The sequence below is a fragment of the Hypomesus nipponensis genome, chromosome 19, assembly GCF_054491055.1.
Source record: "Hypomesus nipponensis isolate SF chromosome 19, ASM5449105v1, whole genome shotgun sequence".
NCBI classification, from domain to species: domain Eukaryota; kingdom Metazoa; phylum Chordata; class Actinopteri; order Osmeriformes; family Osmeridae; genus Hypomesus; species Hypomesus nipponensis.
Window position 1 is genome coordinate 8,450,617 of NC_140379.1, and position 19,567 is coordinate 8,470,183.

Genomic DNA, 19,567 nt, shown 5'->3' on the forward strand with positions numbered 1-19,567 from the left:
ATAAAAATAGATTAGGTTTCATGACATTTATTTTGAAATTTGGTTCTGAAATCAACCGGAAGAAAGATTCCATTACCAAGCTGGTTCACCCTCTTACACGTGGTTGCGTTGCTTTCCGTGGACTACGTTTGAGTTACGAATTAGTCAAAATGAGGCCGTTAACAGATGAAGAAACAAAGACTATGTTTGAAAAACTCTCAAAATAGTGAGTAAAATGTCAACGTTAAATGCATTGAACTATTAGCTTGTTAGCTCCAGTCTAATGGAATAACGTAATTTGTCTGTCATTAATGAGAAGAAGCCTACGTTAACCCCCCCCCCCCCCCCCCCCCAGTGCTCAAATGCATATAGCATGAATGTAGTAAACTTAGTTAGCTAGGAAGCTTCCAATATGTTCATTATCTTTGTTGGTACTCATGTGTGATATCCTTCTATTCCTAGCATTGGTGAAAACATCAAACTCCTAGTTGATAGACCCGATGGATCATATTGCTTCAGGCTTCACAATGATCGTGTGTACTACTTAAGGTAAAATAACAATAACCAAATGCGTTTTTTTAAATTTGATTTATTGAAAGAACAGCTTAGCGGACCAGTTTCATGACTGTGTTGGCAAACGTAGTTTAATATGTGCATGTCTACTCAATAGTGAAAAACTACTGAAGTTGGCCACCAACATCGCCCGTGAAAAGTTGGTATCCGTGGGTACATGCTTCGGGAAGTTCACCAAGACCGGGAAGTTCCGTCTCCACATCACTGCTCTCGATTTCTTAGCCCCCTATGCAAAGGTATGCAAAGGCCATGGATACTTAAGCACCTTTATTTTTGCCATTACAACACACCTTTCACTCATACACAAACAAAGCTTGTGGTAAACTACATTCTGAATTAACCCTGTCCATGTGTGCAGTTCAAAGTGTGGGTTAAGCCTGGAGCAGAGCAGTCCTACCTTTACGGGAACCATGTGTTGAAGTCTGGCCTGGGGAGAATCACTGAGAATACAGCACAGTACCAGGGAGTGGTGGTCTACTCCATGTCGGATGTACCCCTGGTGAGTCTTGATTTATCAGTATTTAACTAAACTGTCACTTTATTGGACAGACTGTAACTTTATGTACTGCTTTAATGAAGCTTGATTTATACAAGGTACTACGGATGTATCCATTTCTGATCAGAACAACTTTGAAGGAGGACGTTTCATTGATATTTCCCCACATTAAGTTTAAAAACGTGTTTACTGCCAGTGAAAATAAAAATGTTGTCTTTGTCAGGGTTTTGGAGTGGCTGCTAAGACCACTCAGGAGTGCAGGAAAGTGGACCCCATGTCCATTGTGGTGTTTCACCAGACAGATGTGGGAGAGTTCATCAGAAATGAGGACACGCTAACATAGTGGATCTTAACATCACTAATTGGACTGTCAATCACATTATAAAATGCTGTTGGAGAGGGTGCTGTCCTTCCACCTTGGGCCAATTACTGTTGGAGAGAGCTACCAGAGTACATCTGCTGTCTTCAAATCCCATTCTGAATGTAAACTGAATATTGTGTAGTAATTAAGCAAATAAATACCAATTAGTTTGTTAGTAAATCGAAATATTAATCCTGTGTAATGTTATTGTTCATGTGATATGGTCTTCAGTTTGAAATACAAAATCTGTCTGGTTGTCAATATAACTTGGACTGTATGACTTAGTTTGTATAAATATTGACTTTTTGAGCAACTTGTAAAATGACCCATATCAAAAACAGTGTTGTATTTGAGACCATTTGTGTGGAATATACTGACTTGACTAACTTGTCAGACCACTGTACTAACATGCACTCTGGTGAAGGAAAAATCAGCCAGGTTGTTTCAAATGCTACCAATAGAACTTAAAGTTTGTTCTTAGACATTGAAGTAAACACAGAAATCTAAGGAAACATTTATATCTTCATTTGCATAACAAATATTTAAAAAATATTGTTTTATCAAATAAATGCTGCCTGAATCCATATGTATGTACATTTCTTCTCATGTATTTTAACAAAACTAGTCTAATAAATACCTGTACATACATCAGATACAAATATAATAATTGAACATTCATTACAGATTTCAAACTTTCTATGCCAAACATAACCATACATTTCAAGAAGATCACTTTATTTCTTCCAAGATCTGATCATTCTGTCAGCTTCTGGGTTTCCTGTCAGGACCATCTTAACTGACATGAGTTTTCTTGTCTTTCAAACTTCTCCTTTCACGCTATTTTTAGTTTCTTCATTGTCCTCCACCTGTCCTTGATGTTGACTGCAGTTCGATCGCCAAACGGGTAAGCCGCCCTGATTCTTTCCCAGTGGCCTTCGCCATAGCGGGCCACTCCTTTCCGTAACCACTCAGTCTCCTCAAGGGTCCACATCTGCAACAGCAAAAACTTGACTCAACCAGACAATATTGAAAGTATGAGTTTGATGATTTTTAAAATTTGTATTCTCAGTAATTGAAAGCAATAACAGTTAAACATCAGAGGGTATGCTAAATTAGTCTTGGAGCCAAATGTAACAAGCTCCGTCAGAGGTATCAGGCAAATGTTCACCCCGCACCGGGTTCGAACTTACCACCTTTGACTTCCCAAGCGCCACCACTACAAACTACGGCAACAAAAATCTAGCGATTCGTTGACGCGGGTGGCCTGTTACATACCTTAGGAGTGAGTTTCACCAATACACACCAGCTACATAAACGATACTAAAGGTGGCTTACCCTCCTCTTGCCTCCTGAATTTCTCGAAGATGAGCTGTCGCCTGACCCTTAACAGAAAACATTGAAGTAAGTTTCTTCAAAGACTATGTAACCTACTGTCCTTAAATCACTAACAAATACACATAAACACAAACAGCTACAGAGGGTGAAATTGTGTGTATAATTGAAATACCGTCTTTGAGGGGCGTGTTAAAGAGCGAGTCTTCTTCACTCCACGTAGTCTTGATTCCCTTTGCATGATTTAACAACTTTTTCCTTCAAAAGAAAAGAAAGAATTAAACGTTGGCACAACTACTCGATTCCTAGACATACCCACATTTAACACTGTATAGCCATTACAAGATGAAGGACTTACAGCAGAATGTTACAACCAGCAGAGAAAATCAGGTTCAAATGACTACACAGTGAATTTAGTTCCTAAACCTGGAATGGTCATGTCTTGTTTTTATGTTTTCTTTTCTCTCATCAAAACATCAAAGCATTACCAACACTATCAAAACATAATACTGTTTTAGAGTGTCAAAAAAAAGAAGCCCCTTTTCAAATCAAACTAAGTTGTAAAAAAAAAAAGTTAACAAACCACTTAAGGTCACCCTTTTGAGGGGTGTGATTCTTCTGGGGGGTGGAACTTTTCTGGGCTTGTCTTTTGGGAGATCCATCTGACGAGTCATCCAGAGCACACACGTCCACGTCACTTTCAGTTGAAATCCTGCATGAGACAAGCATGGATTCCTTTGTACAGCTTGCGCAAAACACTGTCTGAATGACACTTGCATCCAACACGTAAACAAGGGCACAAATGTTCAGTTACAAAGGGCAATACCTATATACACGCTTTCTACTCACTCATCAACCTCGCTAGGAGCTGGTCGCTTGCGGTGCCTCCTGATGGGTGTTCTGCAGGTGGGCTGAGAAGACAGGGGGTCCTCCAGACTTCTGGATGGTCCAGCCAGCTCCTCTAGCTCAACTACAGGTGGTGCCTGCTCTGAGGCCACTGGCTCCTGCTCAGAGGCCACTGTTTCCTGCTGGGACATCTGGCTGTCTGGCTCCATCACCAGCCTGGCCATGGTGTGCAGCTTACTGCGTTTCTGCAAGGTTCTGGCAACCGTCTCCTCTACAGGGATCTCCTGCACTGTGGGGACAACCTCCACCAGGGGGTCCTCCTGCACCATGGGAACAGCCTCCACCAGGGAGTGTTCCTGCACCATGGGAACAACCTTCACCAGGGGGTCCTCCTGCACCGTGGGAACAACCTCCACCAGGGGGTCCTCCTGCACCATGGGCACAACCTCCACCACGGGGTCCTCCTGCACCATGGGAACAACCTTCACCAGGGGGTCCTCCTGCACTGTGGGGGCAATCTCCACCAGGGGGTCCTCCTGCACCGTGGGGGCAATCTCCACCTCTGTTGCTGGGTACTCGTCGGCTTGGAAAGCCTCCATTCTGCTGCCTGAGTCTCTTTGGGAAGGATCGTTCTGCTCTGGCTCCGCATCCGAGCCCTCTAAGGGGCTGGGGGAAAGGCACAGGAAGAGGGGGCCTGATTCTTTTTTTTTCCCCTTCTGCCACTCGTTCTCCAGCCGTGCAAATGGATTTTCCTCCCCAAGCTCCTTGGCCAGAGCTGTGACCGCATCCAGGACGTGTGGGCGATTCAGAGGACGAGGAGTAGGGGCACTGCCAGAAATAGGGAGAGACATATAATCAGGTGGTTGAGCGGTTAGGGAATCGGGCTAGTAATCAGAAAGTTGACAGTTTGATTGCCGGCCGTGCAAAATACAATGTGCCCTTTGGCAAGGCACTTCACCCTACTTGCCTTGGGGGAATGTCCCTGTACTTACTGTAAGTCGCTCTGGATAAGAGCGTGTGTTAAATGACTAAATCTATATAGGAAGGGACAGGGGATGAGGGATGGGGAGAGACGAGCCGAGTTAGACATCATGGCCCATAAACTAAAACTGTTGCCCAAGGGAATTTGACAATGTGAAATGTTTTGATTCAATGGCATGATGCGTCTATGATTCTACCTGGTGTCAGGCTTGTCTGCCGGGGGCTGTGGCAGATCCACACTTGCATCTTGCTCTGTTGTGTTCTTTTTCTGCTCTGCAGCCTTTCTTCCCTCGATGAGCTGTTTTGCAACCTGTAACTCATAGGAGTCATACTGGTTTATTGGCAAAACGATAAGGGACTTTGGACACACTGGTTACACAAATAAGGGGACAACAGTGTTTTGATACACTGATGTAGTGTTATTGTAGGGCTCAAGATTTCCTACCCTGGACAGGAAAGGAACACTTTCAGAGAACAGGCTCTCACAGAACTGCACCATCTCTTCCCTGAACTGCTGGTACGTAACCTGCTCAAGCACGGCATGCTTGTTTATCTTCTTGTTGATCAGTCCCATGAAAATAGCTTTCTGCAAAAAAAAAAAAAAATGTGGGTGTTATTTGCACATGGCTGATTTCACATGCTATTTAAAGGCCTTGTTCACATCTGGCATGAACATGCATCTTGCGTGATCCTACCACAAGTGTACAGCTCTTACTACAGGTGTGAATGGACTCAAAACGCATCGAGGACGCATTGAGATCCGATTGCTCACGCCACATTTGGAGGTGGTCTGGACGGGGACATATAGTCCCATTCTTTTAGCAGTGTTTGTAAATGTGTCCTGGGCCAGACTTTCTCAATCCTGGTGTTCGGGACACATTGCATTTTTTTTTATGTTTCCCTCTTTCAACCCACCGGAATGTAATAAATGGGTAATTTGTCAGCTTGATAACAATCCATTCATTTGAACCACGTGTGTTGGAAGAGGGAAACGTTTCAAACATGCAGGACAGGAGGTCGCGTGAACCAGGATTGAGAAAGGCTGCCCCGGGCCACACTGAAGGACCACCTACTGAACTGATGTCAGATACTTACATTTGTCTGGTCACCTAAGATGTGTATTAATGCCAGGTGTTAACAGGGCCCAAGTGGTCTTGGCTTTATGAGTGAGCATACCTTTCCCACCATGCCTTTGGGGAAGTATCTTGTTAAGGCATCCTTTGCTTTGTCATACTGCTTGTTCTTGATACAGAGTATTACCAGCTGTATGGCAAAACAAAAACACAGTCAAGATGTGCAATGTTCTAGACATGTAATCCTTAAGATTTACTTGGTGGCAAAGATTGAATTTAGATTTTAATAACACAATTTGTTTCAATTGCAAACCTGGAAATTAATTACAACCACTGTGGGGGTTAGCCACAGTGTCTTTGGTAAACTCCACTCAGTTTCTCAGTCATTATTGTCTGTGTGGGTATGAACACAGTGGAAAACTCACCATCTCCCGTATTGACTTGTGCACTTTCTTTAAATCTTGCTGACAAATATTTAAATCCTCACTGATGTTGTTCAATATAATTAAGGCTGATTCCAGTGGTGTAGCAGGCTCAGACTCAAAGCAACAGTCTGTGTGGGTGTGAGGACAAGAGTGGTAAACAACGGACCCTTCCATTTAATTGCATAATAACACATTTGACAAATAGATCCGGTTCCATAACATACATTTAGCGTCTTAGTTATTATAACTCGATGACAACAATGCTGTATCCCATGACTGCTATACTACACTGTCTTCACAGTCCATGCACTGACATTAACGTTAGTTCTACATACCCAGTCTTTCACCGTCATTAATCCGGGAGAGGAACTGCATTATTTGTATCTTCCTAGGCATGACATCGGTAGATTCAAGGGGACGCACCAACAGATCTGGAAAAGATAGAAACATCAATTAGGCTAGGCACTAAGGCAGTTAGCATGCTCAAGAATAATAAACTCTGTAATAGAATAAGTTAGATGTAAGCAAGTGAACGGAGGGCAAATGGGCTATTGCTGGCGTCAAAGGATTGGGAAAACTTGCCACCACTTGCTAGCCACACTTCTTGTTGTAACGTTACTCACTTTGAAGTATGTCCCTGATTTCACAGAAATCTCTATACTTTCCATTTCTAAACGCACAAAGCGCCACTGATGTATAATAATCCACAATCCATCGATTGATTACACTTTCAACGATCATATTTCCGCCACTGTTTGTCACATCTCCTTCCATGTTTTCGTTTGCCGCCATATTTACTAACACAGTGTGACGAGGTGAAACACTGCTGAACAATATCGAATTTCGCTGATGTATGAGTTATATGGAGCGCGGGATCGCAATGGATTTTACACCAGTCAACATGCTTTATTCCTTAGCTCTTCATCACTTACGTCATGACGCCCAAAAGCGAAAGAAAGGCGGTGAAGCGGAAATACGAGCCAGATGCGCCATCTACCGTTGGTTAGTTATTATTTTATTCATCCTTAGTTTTTGAGAGATTCTAAATTCTCGGACACAATATTACACGAAACAAAAGCGTAATGCCATTGCCAGCAGTGGCAAGGTCGTCATTTGCAGCAACATTGCTAAAAAGCATTAGTCTGGCCTGCATTCGTTAACGGTTCTTAAAACAGAAACTTTATACCAATTTAGAATCTACCACAACTATCCAGTGTGTTAACATTGTATTAGGCTACTATGTATCATTTATTTCCAATATATATATATATATATATATATATATATATATATATATATATATATATATATATATATATAAAAAGAATGAATTAAGACGGGAGAATGTATTCTTCTGAATTGATCAAGTTTATTATGCAAAATAACACATTATAAAGACAATTTGAGACATTTTAAAACGATCCATAATTCCATATGTTCATAATTAGCCTATAGATGAAAGTCACCCGTGAGACCCAGTTGTAAAGCTCAATGATGATTCTTGATCATAATGTCTGAATGCGTCTTCAGCTTCTGCCCTGGGTAAAGAAACATACTGTATATATGGCAACATGGCTCCAAAGTTTAACTTACCCAAGATGGCATGTGTAGCCTACTTGGCCATGGGATATCCACAGATGGCAGGTCTACAAAAAATACTTAAAACGTGTGGATAAGCTAACAATTCTACCACACATGTTGACGATTCCCAACAGGAATCTTCTGAAACTCATTCACTGATAATCCATACAATTGTGCACCCTCAGCTTCTAGGAATAAAAGCTCTACAACTGCTCAGGTCTACCTTTGAGTCCATGTGACAGATATCATTCAGCACTGCTCTCTCTGTAATGCACTGATCTCAGTAGATATATCAAATTGTCTCAGTATAGTCTGTTTTCCCTGCTACCCCTTAGTGCTAAAGTATAAATATAAAAATTAATGCCATACATTCTAAATGGTCAAAATGAAAGATTCTTAAGATAATTTGTTAAGAGTTAACTAAACCAGAGCAAAATTAGATCCTCTTCCTCACCAGCCTCAGATCCGGGAGAAACAAGTGTTATGAAAACTACAATTAAAATCAATGGGTAAGATGCTCCACAAACATGCATTCATGTCGATGAAATTGAACTTTTTGAATTCCATACAATCCTTTGTTCATTTGTTTGTTGTAAGTTACTGAATGGGTAAACAGTATTTTATAAGAATAAAATGGTATTGAAGAGAAGCCTTGGTAATAAAAGGCTGTGACACACTTATCCTGCAGCTTTTTATACAAAATGTTTACAATTACAAAAACCTAGATTGAAGGATAAAATCAAAATCCCAAAGGCAACAGATTCCTCTCTCTGGAATCAGTCTATGGGGCTTCTGTACAGTTACAAATACGATTCTCCATAGACTGCAGCTCCAAGCATCCTTAACAGGCTGAGATGCTCCATGATTGTCTGCAAATCCAGCTGGTATGTGCCAGGCTCCAGTTCCTAAAGGAGTTATCCATAATGTACTTGGATATTATATAGTGCACTTCAAGGCTCAGGGTGCAGGGCGGAGCAGGCCATGGTCAGGTCCTCTACAAATGGGGACCATCACAAGCATACACAATGTCCTTCTCCAACTGGTGCAGAGAAAGGCTTCAGGTGTTGAAAGCCTTTGAGTACTTATTAGTGCTTGATATCTACTATGCCCCCCAATCCTGTTTTTATTATTCCATGACCGCAGCTCATTAAAAATCTCCATACTCCTTCATACTCATGTAGACAGATATGGGTTTGTCTACATCAGTATGTGGAGGACAGCCTCATCTCACCCCTGTGTGAGGGAAGCCAACTCAAAAATCCTTCCTTCTCAACCCTTGGAGATGCCAGCAGGACAGTGGGATGACCCGTGAGCTGCACCCGGCCTCGGGCCCCTCAAACGGAGAACTCTGTCCCACCGCGGCGAGCACGTGTCATCAGAAGGCGACGCAGACGCAGTCCCGTGAAGGGGTTGAACCACAGCAGGGAGGGGGGGCCTCCAAACACGGCCCTCATCCCTTCCCAGCGCACACGGCGCTCCCAGGTGGGCTTCTCGTTCTTCAGCCGCTCGATCTCCTGCGACACACACATACGTTATATCAGTGTTTTTAAAACGCAGGATTGGTACCAGGGAGTGTTCCTCTCTGAGAGACGTGCAGTTTCCTCTGTGCCATAAACAGCTAAGCACTTACAGACATATAAACCCGTGTGCCATTGCCATGGTGTATTCACCGTCACTTTCACTTTGCTCTAGGCAGCTTGTGTATGCAAAGAGGCACTGGCAACAGTTGTATGCATTCATGGGTACAAAGGGAGCTGGGAGGTCTGAATGATTAGCAGTTCAGTCACACTGGTACATTGTTTGGAGACTCAACAGTTCCTTACCTTTCTCATCTAGAAAGTGAAGGAGCAGTAACTGAAGGAGTGAGTCAGGCCCTGCAGTAGTATGACTCATTCTCACTATGAACTATTCTTTTTTTGAAGGATGGTGGGAGGGAAGGGTGGGGGGTGTAACAGTAAATCTGCAATGCATACTGTGGTCTCTAGAGGGAGGCTGGGGACAGAGAGCTGACGAGTGCTTGTACAGCAAATGCATGTCTGCATCTATGGCCTGGTTGCATTTTTTCATTTTCTTCAATTAATTAATTAAAAACTTGGATTCTCATATTTATTTAAGACCATATTGATGTAAAAATCTTGGGTGTCTTAGACTTTAGCACAGTATTGTGAGTGTGCCCTGATTGTGCTTCAATTTCAAGGCCTTCCCTGATTGTGATGTGTATTAGTAGAGCGTGTTCATGTGGGTGGTTGAGATGGTGTGTATGTGTGGTTGTTTACGAGATTTGTGAAGGAGGTGTGTGTGTGTGTGAGAGAGAGAGACAGAGCATACAGGTGTGTGTGTGTGTGTTTGTGTGATGACTCACCGTCTCATCGTTGCAGATCGAGTGGATTTGGGTCCCGAACATGACAGTGGTGAAGAGGAGGAAGAGGACAGCTTCCAGACACAGGAAAATCATGAGCATGACCGACACGGAGGGAGAGAAGTCACTGCACTCTGGGGGGTGGGGCAAATGTGATCTGATCAATACACCCGTTAGGACAGTCATACAATCTGAAGCCGATACCACTCTAAAGTTCCATTCTTTTACAGCATTATGATTTACACCGTGACCGTTGAGACACGACATATGACTAGAGCCAGAATTTCCTACAACACAACCAAAGTCACAACTCCTGTGATGGGGTTCTACAATTCACCCCCCATTTCCCCTGCTCCGTCCTGTGCTATAAACATGTGCTGTGCCGTGTCAACCTGGTGGAAGTCTGTGTGTCGGATGAAATACTGTTCTCATCTACTGGTTCATGTCTACAGACGGACCCACGAGGGAAGCTAAGATGGATGGTGGATGTGAGGTGTTGCTGCTGCGGGCGGAGCACTAATCACCTGCACTTTCACATCCTCTCAGAATCTGATCATGAACCACAAGACAACGTCTGCTGTGGGATCGCATGAACTACAGCGGCTGTCGTATTGCCCGTCTCTTACTTTCTCATTGTTACTTTTCCTTTGAAGCAGGTGGTAGGCAGGAGAAGTGCAACTCACCATTCCACTGGACCTGGACACAGGTGAAGAAGTGGAAGACACTGAGGCCCAAGGCATGGGCTGAGATCAAGGCTACGTACATCTGCAGGGAGGCGGAGGGGGGAGATGGAGGTGGGAAAGAGAGAGAGAAAGAGAGATAGTCATAATGTGAGCGTAAGGGAGAGGGAATACATTAAAAAAAAAGAAGAAACAGCAGGGAGAGTAAAGGAAACAGCGATGGAGACTGAAAGACAAAATAATTGGGAAGGAAAAGAAAGAACGTGCTAAAGGTGGCTCTCCCTCCACTTACAGTGAACAGCACAAAGAACTTCTGATTCTTCTCCCCTACACAGTTGTTCACCCAGGGACAGTGGTGGTCCATCTTGCAGATACATCTCTTACAAATACTGGAGGGAAAAGAGACAAACCACAGTGCTCCGTCAGGGGCCTGCCTGCCCGCCTGCCAGTTGATGAAAACATGTCCATATCTGTCTCAAATGAGCTAGCAAGCTAATAAACAGACACATTCTTTCATGGAATTAAATACGCTGCAATAAAAATCCTCATTCCACAATTGCTGCTACGCTTGAACTGCGATGAGACATTTATTTCTCCATTAACAGATGATGAATTAGACTGTGGTCCACAGAAAACATAAAAACATTGGTGGTAAAATGCAGGATTGTTGGCACAGTCCCCTGAGCCGTTTCAGGAAGTAAACCTCCTTATTAACCTCCCATGGAGAGAAGAACCCATTTCCTCTCCTCCCTATGTTTAATGTCACAGCTCAAATTGCTCCTCAATTAAACTGCTATTTCCACCTGTCAATAACCCATTTTTTTTATATACCCATTTGAGGTATTGCAGACAAATGCTAATCTAGATTGTTAAAGAGATGCAGAGCAACATGTGACACGCCCCTCTCATGTACATGTACAGTGGTTTAGAAATGTAATGTCTCACTTTCTCGATTTGTCAAAAACAAAATTCAAATTGGAACAGAGCGAATGTACAAAGTTATTGACTAGATCAAACAAGTCCAACAGGCAGTGTGTGGTGTGCAGTCCATCATGACGGACCTGCAGTGATGAGCCCTCTCAGGCTTGATGCTACAGCACTTGGGGCATTTGTAGATGACCTCCCCTGGCTTCAGCTGCAGGCTGTCCATGTACTCCTTGGTGGCGTTGCCTTTGGGAACAGCACCCTAGAGGAGGAACCAGGAATGGATGGAATAGAGCTGATTGGTAACATAACCACAATGATCATTATTTAAAAAAATACTGCATTTGATTTTAAGATATCCTTACTGCAGTCATTTTGGAAAGGTCACATTCACTATAGCTATACTGACCCTTTACCACCCTAATAAAGGGTCTGTCTTTGCCTCTCTCTAATTCTCTCACTCTCTTTGACACCAAGAATGAAAGAGAACTGATGTTGTCAGATTGGCTTAACATCCCAGTGACAGCTCCCTGAGATGATACTTAATGAAGAGCACATGATACAGTGATATCAAGTTAACGAAATGAAAGGAATGATTGTGCACCACATATTCAGCATACATGTATGTATGTATATATATATATATATATATATATGTATGTATATATACATACATACATACATACATATATACATATATATATATATACATACACACATATATATACATACATATACACACACACACACACACACACACACACACACACACACACACACACACACACACACACACACACACACACACACACACACACACACACACACACACACACACACACACACACACACACACACATATATATATTTATAATAGTGTAATTATAGCCTACCCCTAGAAAACTCTTCTAATAGCGTTTTACTGTAGGAGTGCAGTGATTACACTACAAGCTTCAAAGCAGCATGGCGGAGCTTTTCGCTGTGAGAGAGTTGGTAGGGGGCAGGGGGATTAGCAGTGCTGACACTGATATCAGATTAACCTGCTCTGCCTTCTCTTTCTCCTCCCAACCAACCTATCACCAACATGCATGACCCTCCCGTCCACCCCCTCCCAGCACTGACAAGTACTGGGAGGTACTTTTATTATTTGCATTTGATTTGTATCTGCTCCCTAACCCTCGCCACACCCTCCCTCCCGCTCCCTTACCGGGTCAGTCAGCATGGCGCGCAGGTGCGAGCTCAATGCTAGCACGGCCAGCGAGTTGAAGGCTGCTCCATTGAGCAGCGAGTACCAGAAGCTCTTTCCAGGCAGCAGCATGACGAAGTTGACCACAAAGTTGGCGTAGAGCACCATGAACCAGGTCATGAAGGCACACACTATGCCACAGCTGTCCTGGATGAACCACACCTGCTCGGCTGCCTCCGCCCCTGCGGGGGCCAGCCCCACCACGGCCCCCGCCTCCTCATCGTTGGCCGCCAGCAGCGGGTGGTGCTGCTCCATGTCGCGTAGATGGTGGGCTGATGACTGCATCCTGTACCCTGGGTGGAGGGAAGGATGGAGGGAGGGAGACAGAGAGGGGGAAAGAAGGGAGAAAGGGTCAGAAAAAGACTGAAGAGAAGAATGGAGAGAGGTGTATGGGAGGCAGAGACAGTAAAGCAGACAGCAGGACAGTGAGGCACACAAGTGTCTCAGTGATGGCAACATCCTTAACCAAGACAAAAGGCCTAGGCCAGACAATATTTTACACAGATTGGGTAGAAGGAGTCTAAATCCATTACCCAAACTAGTATAGTCCTTCCAGAAACATACAACACCCAGGGGTCAGTCAACCTTATCCTTACTAGCCATAACCTACCCCCTCCCTCTCCCTTGCTGTACTGTGAAATAAGAGAGAGCATGGGAGATGTAGGGTATCACCCTCAATCCATTTAGATGGCTCCTGTGGCCCACTCTGGGAGACATCAGGCAGATAGGACGTCTTTGCTTGTGTGAAGGGCAGGGAGGAGTCAAGCAGTCAACGTGAGACGCTTCAGGAAACTGCTCAGAGATAAATGGATGACCTAGAACCTTCAGGGGGAGCCATACTGAGGTGGAGGTGTGTGAGTCACAAGAACTATAAATAACCTCTGGACTCCCATGCAGGTGTCATGCTGACCTACCATGCTGCAGCTAGGCTAAGCAAACTAGGCCTAGGTCCCCTCAAGGTATGAAAAAAACAAGAACAGTCTCCAGCTCAAAAAGCAGCAGCTCACCCACAGACAATAACGGTTTTATTTATCATTTACCCAAGAATCGGATTTCCATCCATGCGTCCATCATGCACTACACAACAGCTTTGTGCACTTCAAAAGGGCTGTTCTCTAAATTTAGCATCCATCTAGCTTGCTATCAAATAGTTCTGCCAAGTAGAGGACAGGCCTGATTTGAGAGTTTCCACTCAGACACAATCAATAAACCACTCCAAACACTGACGCCAACATTTGTCATTACCGAGGTACGAGGGAGCAGCTGTGCCCAGACTACCCTGCCAGCCAGGACCGTCCCAGCCTTCCTCCAAGCTTTAATTGAAACAATACGCAGTTTGCTGATGTGTGTAATGTAGGGGTTAAGAAGTGTGACTGGTGTGGCATTGGAGTGTGCCGGCCTCTAATTCAAACTACCGCTGTCTGTTATGGTTTCACACCTGCTTATTAAACATCAACACACTGCAAATGAACTTCTACAGGCTCTGTGAGTTCTCCAGGTTGATGAATATAAGTCAGGGGTGTTTCCTTGAGCGCGTTACCCATGCCTGATTCTGAAAGTGTCTCGAGGGTTCTGCTACTTTCTCTCAGGGTATTTCAATCAAACAGGACGTTTCCATTAATGCCCTGCTGTGCTGGCTCAAGGGGGCAGTCGATCTTCAGCTGACTAGGCTTGTCTGCAAATACCAGACGGCTCCAAAACCTTTTGTATAGTAGGAAGACCTGATGCCTGGTAGCTTGAGGTGTGGTTTCTTTGCAAAATGGCTAGTAAATACAAGCCGTTCTTTGACTTGACAGAAATACTGTAGAACTATGCACTTCTGATCATTTCCTTATGCACCATTTGTACGTCGCTTCGGATAAAAGTGTCTGCTAACCAAATAGAATGCCAATGTAGGACCTTTTAGCAAGTCTGCATATCAACAAGGAGTGGTAAAAATGCAAATTGGACGAGAACAAAAAGAACAGGGCCAGAATGGAGCAGGAGAATACAGAAGAGGCTGAGACCAATGAAAGCCGGATTTGAGTCATTTGAAAGAAAGACTACTGGTTGATGTCTCCAAAGCAAGGTGTTTGGTTGGAGTGATGAGATGTTGCTCTCTCCCAAGGCCCTAAAGACCTGCCAGATAATACCTCACTTTTTCAACTGACAAACATGATCAACAACAAGACAAACTTCATGCACTGGCCTTGCTGGATCCTATATAACTGCTATACTGCTATACAAACCTGCCCCCTGCCAACCCAGCCAGAGGGAAATGGGTCAGGGTAAATTTGGCAATCATCAAACCATGTTACACAAAGCTGGGGGGGGGGGGGGGTACTTGGCAGTTAACGGATGCCAGCTCTCACATCCCTCAACCTACTGGGGTGCAGAAACATTCTGTTTTGGGTGAAAACATAGTTCAGTGTTTCCTTTAGGATTTTTCTCCGCTGATAGGCCATTTCTAATTCTGAAACAGCAGCGGCAAAATGTACAACTGAAACACTGCAGACGCCTTCTCATTTCACCAAATCCTGAACAGACACCCCAAAACAAAGGAAATAACCCAAACTTGGAATGCCAAGTGGAAAAAAGTAGTAGCCTATATAGTGGCAAGTGAACATCAAGTGTAGTCTTTCCGCATTAGCTTAAGAGGGACTCCCAGTAGTATGTCAGGTGGAGGACAAGAGTACAGTATGCCAGTATCTGAGGACCAGGTTAATCCTCTCTGCTGCTTTCTAACCTACTGTGAGCCAACGCCTGGCCTCAACGCTGTCCGCCTGGGATTTCATTTACATGACATTTACATTTATTCATTTAGCAGACGCTTTCCAAGAGACTTCCAAGAGAGATCTTTACAAAAGTACATAGGTCACTGATCATAACAAAGAGATAGCCCCAAACATTGCGGGCAGCCAAACCATGAAGCATACATTGTGAAAAAACAAATAAGGTGCCAAAGGGAAGTTTCATAACAATGATGCCACAACTGGCTGCACAGGCACAGTGATCTGGATGACAAGCAAAAGGTATAGTTACTGGCAATTTATGGTGTTAAATCTATAATACAAACTTATCTCCACCTATTCTTTCAAAGAATTTGAAAAAGCTGTCTCTGTCTTTAATGAAAGGAAGTTTGTGTGGCCCGGCTATAGCTGTATTGGTCCCCCTGGCCTGTGAAAGCTGGTTCATTAGGGCTGGAGCAGCTGCTCGTCCAGCTGTCTGCCCTCCCAAAGGGCAGAGTGAAAGGGGCCTCCATGCCCCCTGCTAAACCCCCTAAGGAGGCTACAGAACCAGGCCTGGCATCTCAGCAAAGTCATCCTGGAAAAGGTCACCAGTCTGCCCTATCACCAGACTGCTGGTGCACTCCGAGACACTTAGCTGACAAAAGGGAAACTTAGCACAAGGGTAAGGCCACCTGTAGATAAACAAAACAGATATGTATTTATAAAACACCCTCTGCCTAGGCAGGGTTTGGCATCCTGGGTTTACATTACATTAACCCAACAAGGCCTAATTGTTTACAGAAGAGTACTAATGTGCATCATTTAAAGGAAAGACCCTCAGGTCAGTCTGTGACTCACCTCACAGTCTTGTCCTCACAGCTGCATCTGGTCTACCATTGGCCAGCTTTCAGGGAGGAAGGGAAGCTGTCTGCACCGCAACATCCAGATACCTGCATGTGTACACACACACACACACACAGACTCAAGACCAGTGCTTCTCACCCCCCCTCCCCCTTGGAAATGGAAACAATCCAGCCCATCCTAATATAATCTGAATCAAAACGAGCAAAATACTCGTCTGTTCCCCTATTTAAGCATTGCACAACAGGAGACATAAGAAGAAAGTGTTTCAGCATTGTGAGTGCCTTGCAGTGCAATGTCCTACCTACAATAGAGGAATATGAACTGCCAGAGATCTGTTTACAGCTTCAGGTTTCAATACAACACCGAGCTACTTGTATTGACCATTCAACTACTCTACCTTCTCCGTGTTATTTCCATGTAGAAATTCAAACTCCTAAATGTAGCAATAATACCAAGTAAGACTGCCCACTATTGTGGTATCAGTATTGTGGAGCTTCAAGCACTACTTCCCTTTGCTTTAAGATAACTCAATGATTTGCAATAGTGGGCTAATCACCCGACAGTCACACCCCTGGACTGGGGTTAAGCTCGGCTAATTAAAACGCAGGCTAAAAACTCAACTAGTCATAGTGCTAGTCAAGTACACGCTCCACACATAACCTTAAGCGGATTGCTAGTCAAAACACAAGTTTTACCATCAAGCTAGGTGTAAATGCTACGAATCACGATCCTCCAGACAGAAACGGTTCTGCAGCAGCTGGAATTTCGACGTTAGCAGGCACCGACATTAGCTAGGTAGTTTAAGTAATAGGATTTGGTTGTGCTTTTTTCAACCGGTTAGCTACTAGCCTAGTGAAAGAATAATGCTCTACTAGTCAGGCAGGATCATCTCACTGTGTTGTTGCAGAGAATGCCGACTTACAACAATTAGCATTACAAGTCGGTTGCTCGAGATCTTAACGTTACCACGGTGTTCTGCAAGATGACCATATCTGCAGCAAGTTGCTTCTAACAGGAGTACAGTGCCCAATAATCAAGCAATGACCCTCCCTAGTGCTAGCTAATGTTAGCTAGTAATGTGAAAACGGGCAGGTTAAGGTAGCTAAGCTAGCTACAGTAGGCTACTTGACAGCAAGACAAGCTTGCATCGAAAATTGATTTTGTCAGTGGCTTCTTACCGCAGTATCCTTTAGTTCCAGGAGGGACTGTAATTGGACGTACCCAAAAAAGTACAAAGACGGAGAACCAATTTAGCTGATTACATGATAACCATACTACACTGATTCCACACGCAAACACAACCTCCTCTGACTCAGAGTCTGAGCTCATACACACACACTAACAGCTGAGTGGCTGAAAAGCCTTCCGGATTCTTTCCGCACTCATCTCTGATTTAGTATTTCTGTCTCAACAGCGTCACCCCGAGGATGAAATCTAATCCAACAACTATTGGAAATAGTAAATTGCTTCTCCACTTTGAGGCGCTATAGACCTTTCGCTTTAGGTCTTTTTAAATCTAACAATTTGTATTATCCGTGTGGTCCTTTTGCCATGTGCTATCCTTTCCCGATTTTCTGCAGCCAGATTGCGCGCGCATCCCGAATGTTTATAAACAAATAATTGGTTTATTGAACGATAAAGTGGCATTACGTTATGTATCCTTAGACCACATATTTAAATTTACGATACCTATATGTTTATTTTATGCACCTTCCTGCCAAAGCAAATTCCTTGTCTGTGCAATCTTTCATGGCGAATAAATCCCTTTCTGATTCTGATACTATCATACCTCCATGCCTCTGTGAGGCTGCAGACTTTCCCCAGTAGGGTGCAGCATGCTGGGCTTCCCCAACCCCTCACATGCCATCCCTGGGGGGGATTAAGACCTGGGATAAACCATTTCCATTTCCAACCTTGCAGCATCGCAGTAGGACCTGAGGGCTTCTGTCCTCCCCTGTCCTGCTCCAGTATCTAGTCCAGCCGTCTGCCCGCCTAGCAATCCTTTCAAAGCAGCTTAACGGCTGAAGCAGGGCTGGAGGCCTTTCTATTGACATCCTCTCCATTACTGCGAGATGAGCAACTAGCTGGCATATGTATGAACAGTTACAACTACCATGGCCAGATAGGCCTCGTCCTGCCTAACAACCCTGTACCTCACATCAATGACCCACGTGTAGGCCCTTTCTCTGCAACCAAAGCATGCAGCGGTATTTGATTTGGACATTTGACTCAATCAGATTTCTGCTTTCGATTAAATAATAAATGCAAAAGTGCTCGTGTTGCAACATCTGTGCATTATAACGCTGGCCACATCCGTGTGTTGGCAGCCAGACCGGGAGTGCATCGAAGTTGAGCATCGTTGAGTGGAGTAGAGTGAATCTGTGATGTGATGTGACGTGAGCAGAGCCCGTCCACTAGTGTGTGTGTGTGTGTGTGTGTGTGTGTGTGTGTGTGTGTGTGTGTGTGTAAGGGATGAGAGGAGATGAAAGGCTTGACTTACATCAGAGAGGGTGAGTTGCACATGAGGAAGAGGCCACTCCCCAGACTGAAGTCAGTGTAATTATCACACAAAAAGGCCTGTCAACAGGAAATACATCTCCCGTGGCTGAGCCAAGCTCGGCCAGTCCTGAGTTGCTGTTAGGCATGCTTCCAGATACATAATCAGACATAGAGATGTTTTGGGTGTCAAAGAACATGGTGAGATATAATCACAGATTAGTTGTGTGTGTCGCACATGAGATTATGTAGGCTGTTTAAAACGCGATGAAACACTTTTAGGCACGTTTATGGAGTCTGCTGCATGTGATGACAAAGATGCATCATTGCTCATCTCATGAAGTATGCTGGCCTGTGTGTAAGAATGACCTTGCCCTTCCCTCCCTCCACCACCACCCCCCAAAGTACCAAACAAGAGATAAGAGAAAGAGGGGGATGGTGAGAGGAAGACATGGAGGGAAGGAGTAGGTGGGTGGATATATACCTCCTTACTCTCACCTCAGGTTGTATAGCTGGCACTGGTGAAAGATGTGATAGGATTAGAGTTAAGTCATCTACTAGCAGATGCCCCAGCTCCTTTGGGCTCATCTCTGCTAAGCATGGAAAGCTCCTAACGCACTCGAGAAGCTTACTCTATTTCAAA

General features: G+C 44.1%; 3 protein-coding genes across 4 annotated transcripts; 1 reads left to right on the top strand and 2 right to left on the bottom strand.

Annotated features, from left to right (window-relative positions):
* Nucleotides 1–56: 56 nt before the first annotated feature.
* nip7 (NIP7 nucleolar pre-rRNA processing protein) lies at nucleotides 57–1,993 on the top strand. The gene is made up of 5 exons (XM_084681865.1): nucleotides 57–205; nucleotides 442–528; nucleotides 650–788; nucleotides 911–1,051; nucleotides 1,272–1,993. Exons 1-5 carry the CDS (start codon nucleotides 150–152, stop codon nucleotides 1,389–1,391), a joined length of 543 nt encoding a protein of 180 aa, XP_084537991.1. The 5' UTR covers nucleotides 57–149; the 3' UTR covers nucleotides 1,392–1,993.
* Nucleotides 1,994–2,127: 134 nt separating this feature from the next.
* Nucleotides 2,128–6,937, bottom strand: terfa (telomeric repeat binding factor a). 2 transcript variants are annotated; one of them, XM_084681862.1, is made up of 12 exons: nucleotides 6,690–6,937; nucleotides 6,402–6,497; nucleotides 6,067–6,194; nucleotides 5,745–5,831; nucleotides 5,014–5,154; nucleotides 4,766–4,878; nucleotides 4,580–4,621; nucleotides 3,591–4,415; nucleotides 3,325–3,453; nucleotides 2,917–2,999; nucleotides 2,745–2,791; nucleotides 2,128–2,400 (listed from the first exon to the last, which is right to left on the bottom strand). In XM_084681862.1, exons 1-12 carry the CDS (start codon nucleotides 6,856–6,858, stop codon nucleotides 2,242–2,244), a joined length of 2,019 nt encoding a protein of 672 aa, XP_084537988.1. In that variant the 5' UTR covers nucleotides 6,859–6,937; the 3' UTR covers nucleotides 2,128–2,241. The 2 variants fall into 2 exon arrangements, with proteins under 2 accessions (XP_084537988.1, XP_084537989.1); XM_084681863.1 differs by lacking the exon at nucleotides 4,580–4,621 and having other exon boundaries at nucleotides 6,690–6,936.
* Nucleotides 6,938–7,415: 478 nt separating this feature from the next.
* On the bottom strand, nucleotides 7,416–17,980 carry zdhhc7 (zDHHC palmitoyltransferase 7). Its single transcript, XM_084681864.1, has 8 exons — nucleotides 17,607–17,980; nucleotides 16,423–16,514; nucleotides 12,818–13,149; nucleotides 11,748–11,872; nucleotides 10,979–11,075; nucleotides 10,690–10,771; nucleotides 10,010–10,140; nucleotides 7,416–9,161 (listed from the first exon to the last, which is right to left on the bottom strand). Exons 3-8 carry the CDS (start codon nucleotides 13,139–13,141, stop codon nucleotides 8,982–8,984), a joined length of 939 nt encoding a protein of 312 aa, XP_084537990.1. The 5' UTR covers nucleotides 13,142–13,149; nucleotides 16,423–16,514; nucleotides 17,607–17,980; the 3' UTR covers nucleotides 7,416–8,981.
* Between the last annotated feature and the right edge of the window lie 1,587 nt (nucleotides 17,981–19,567).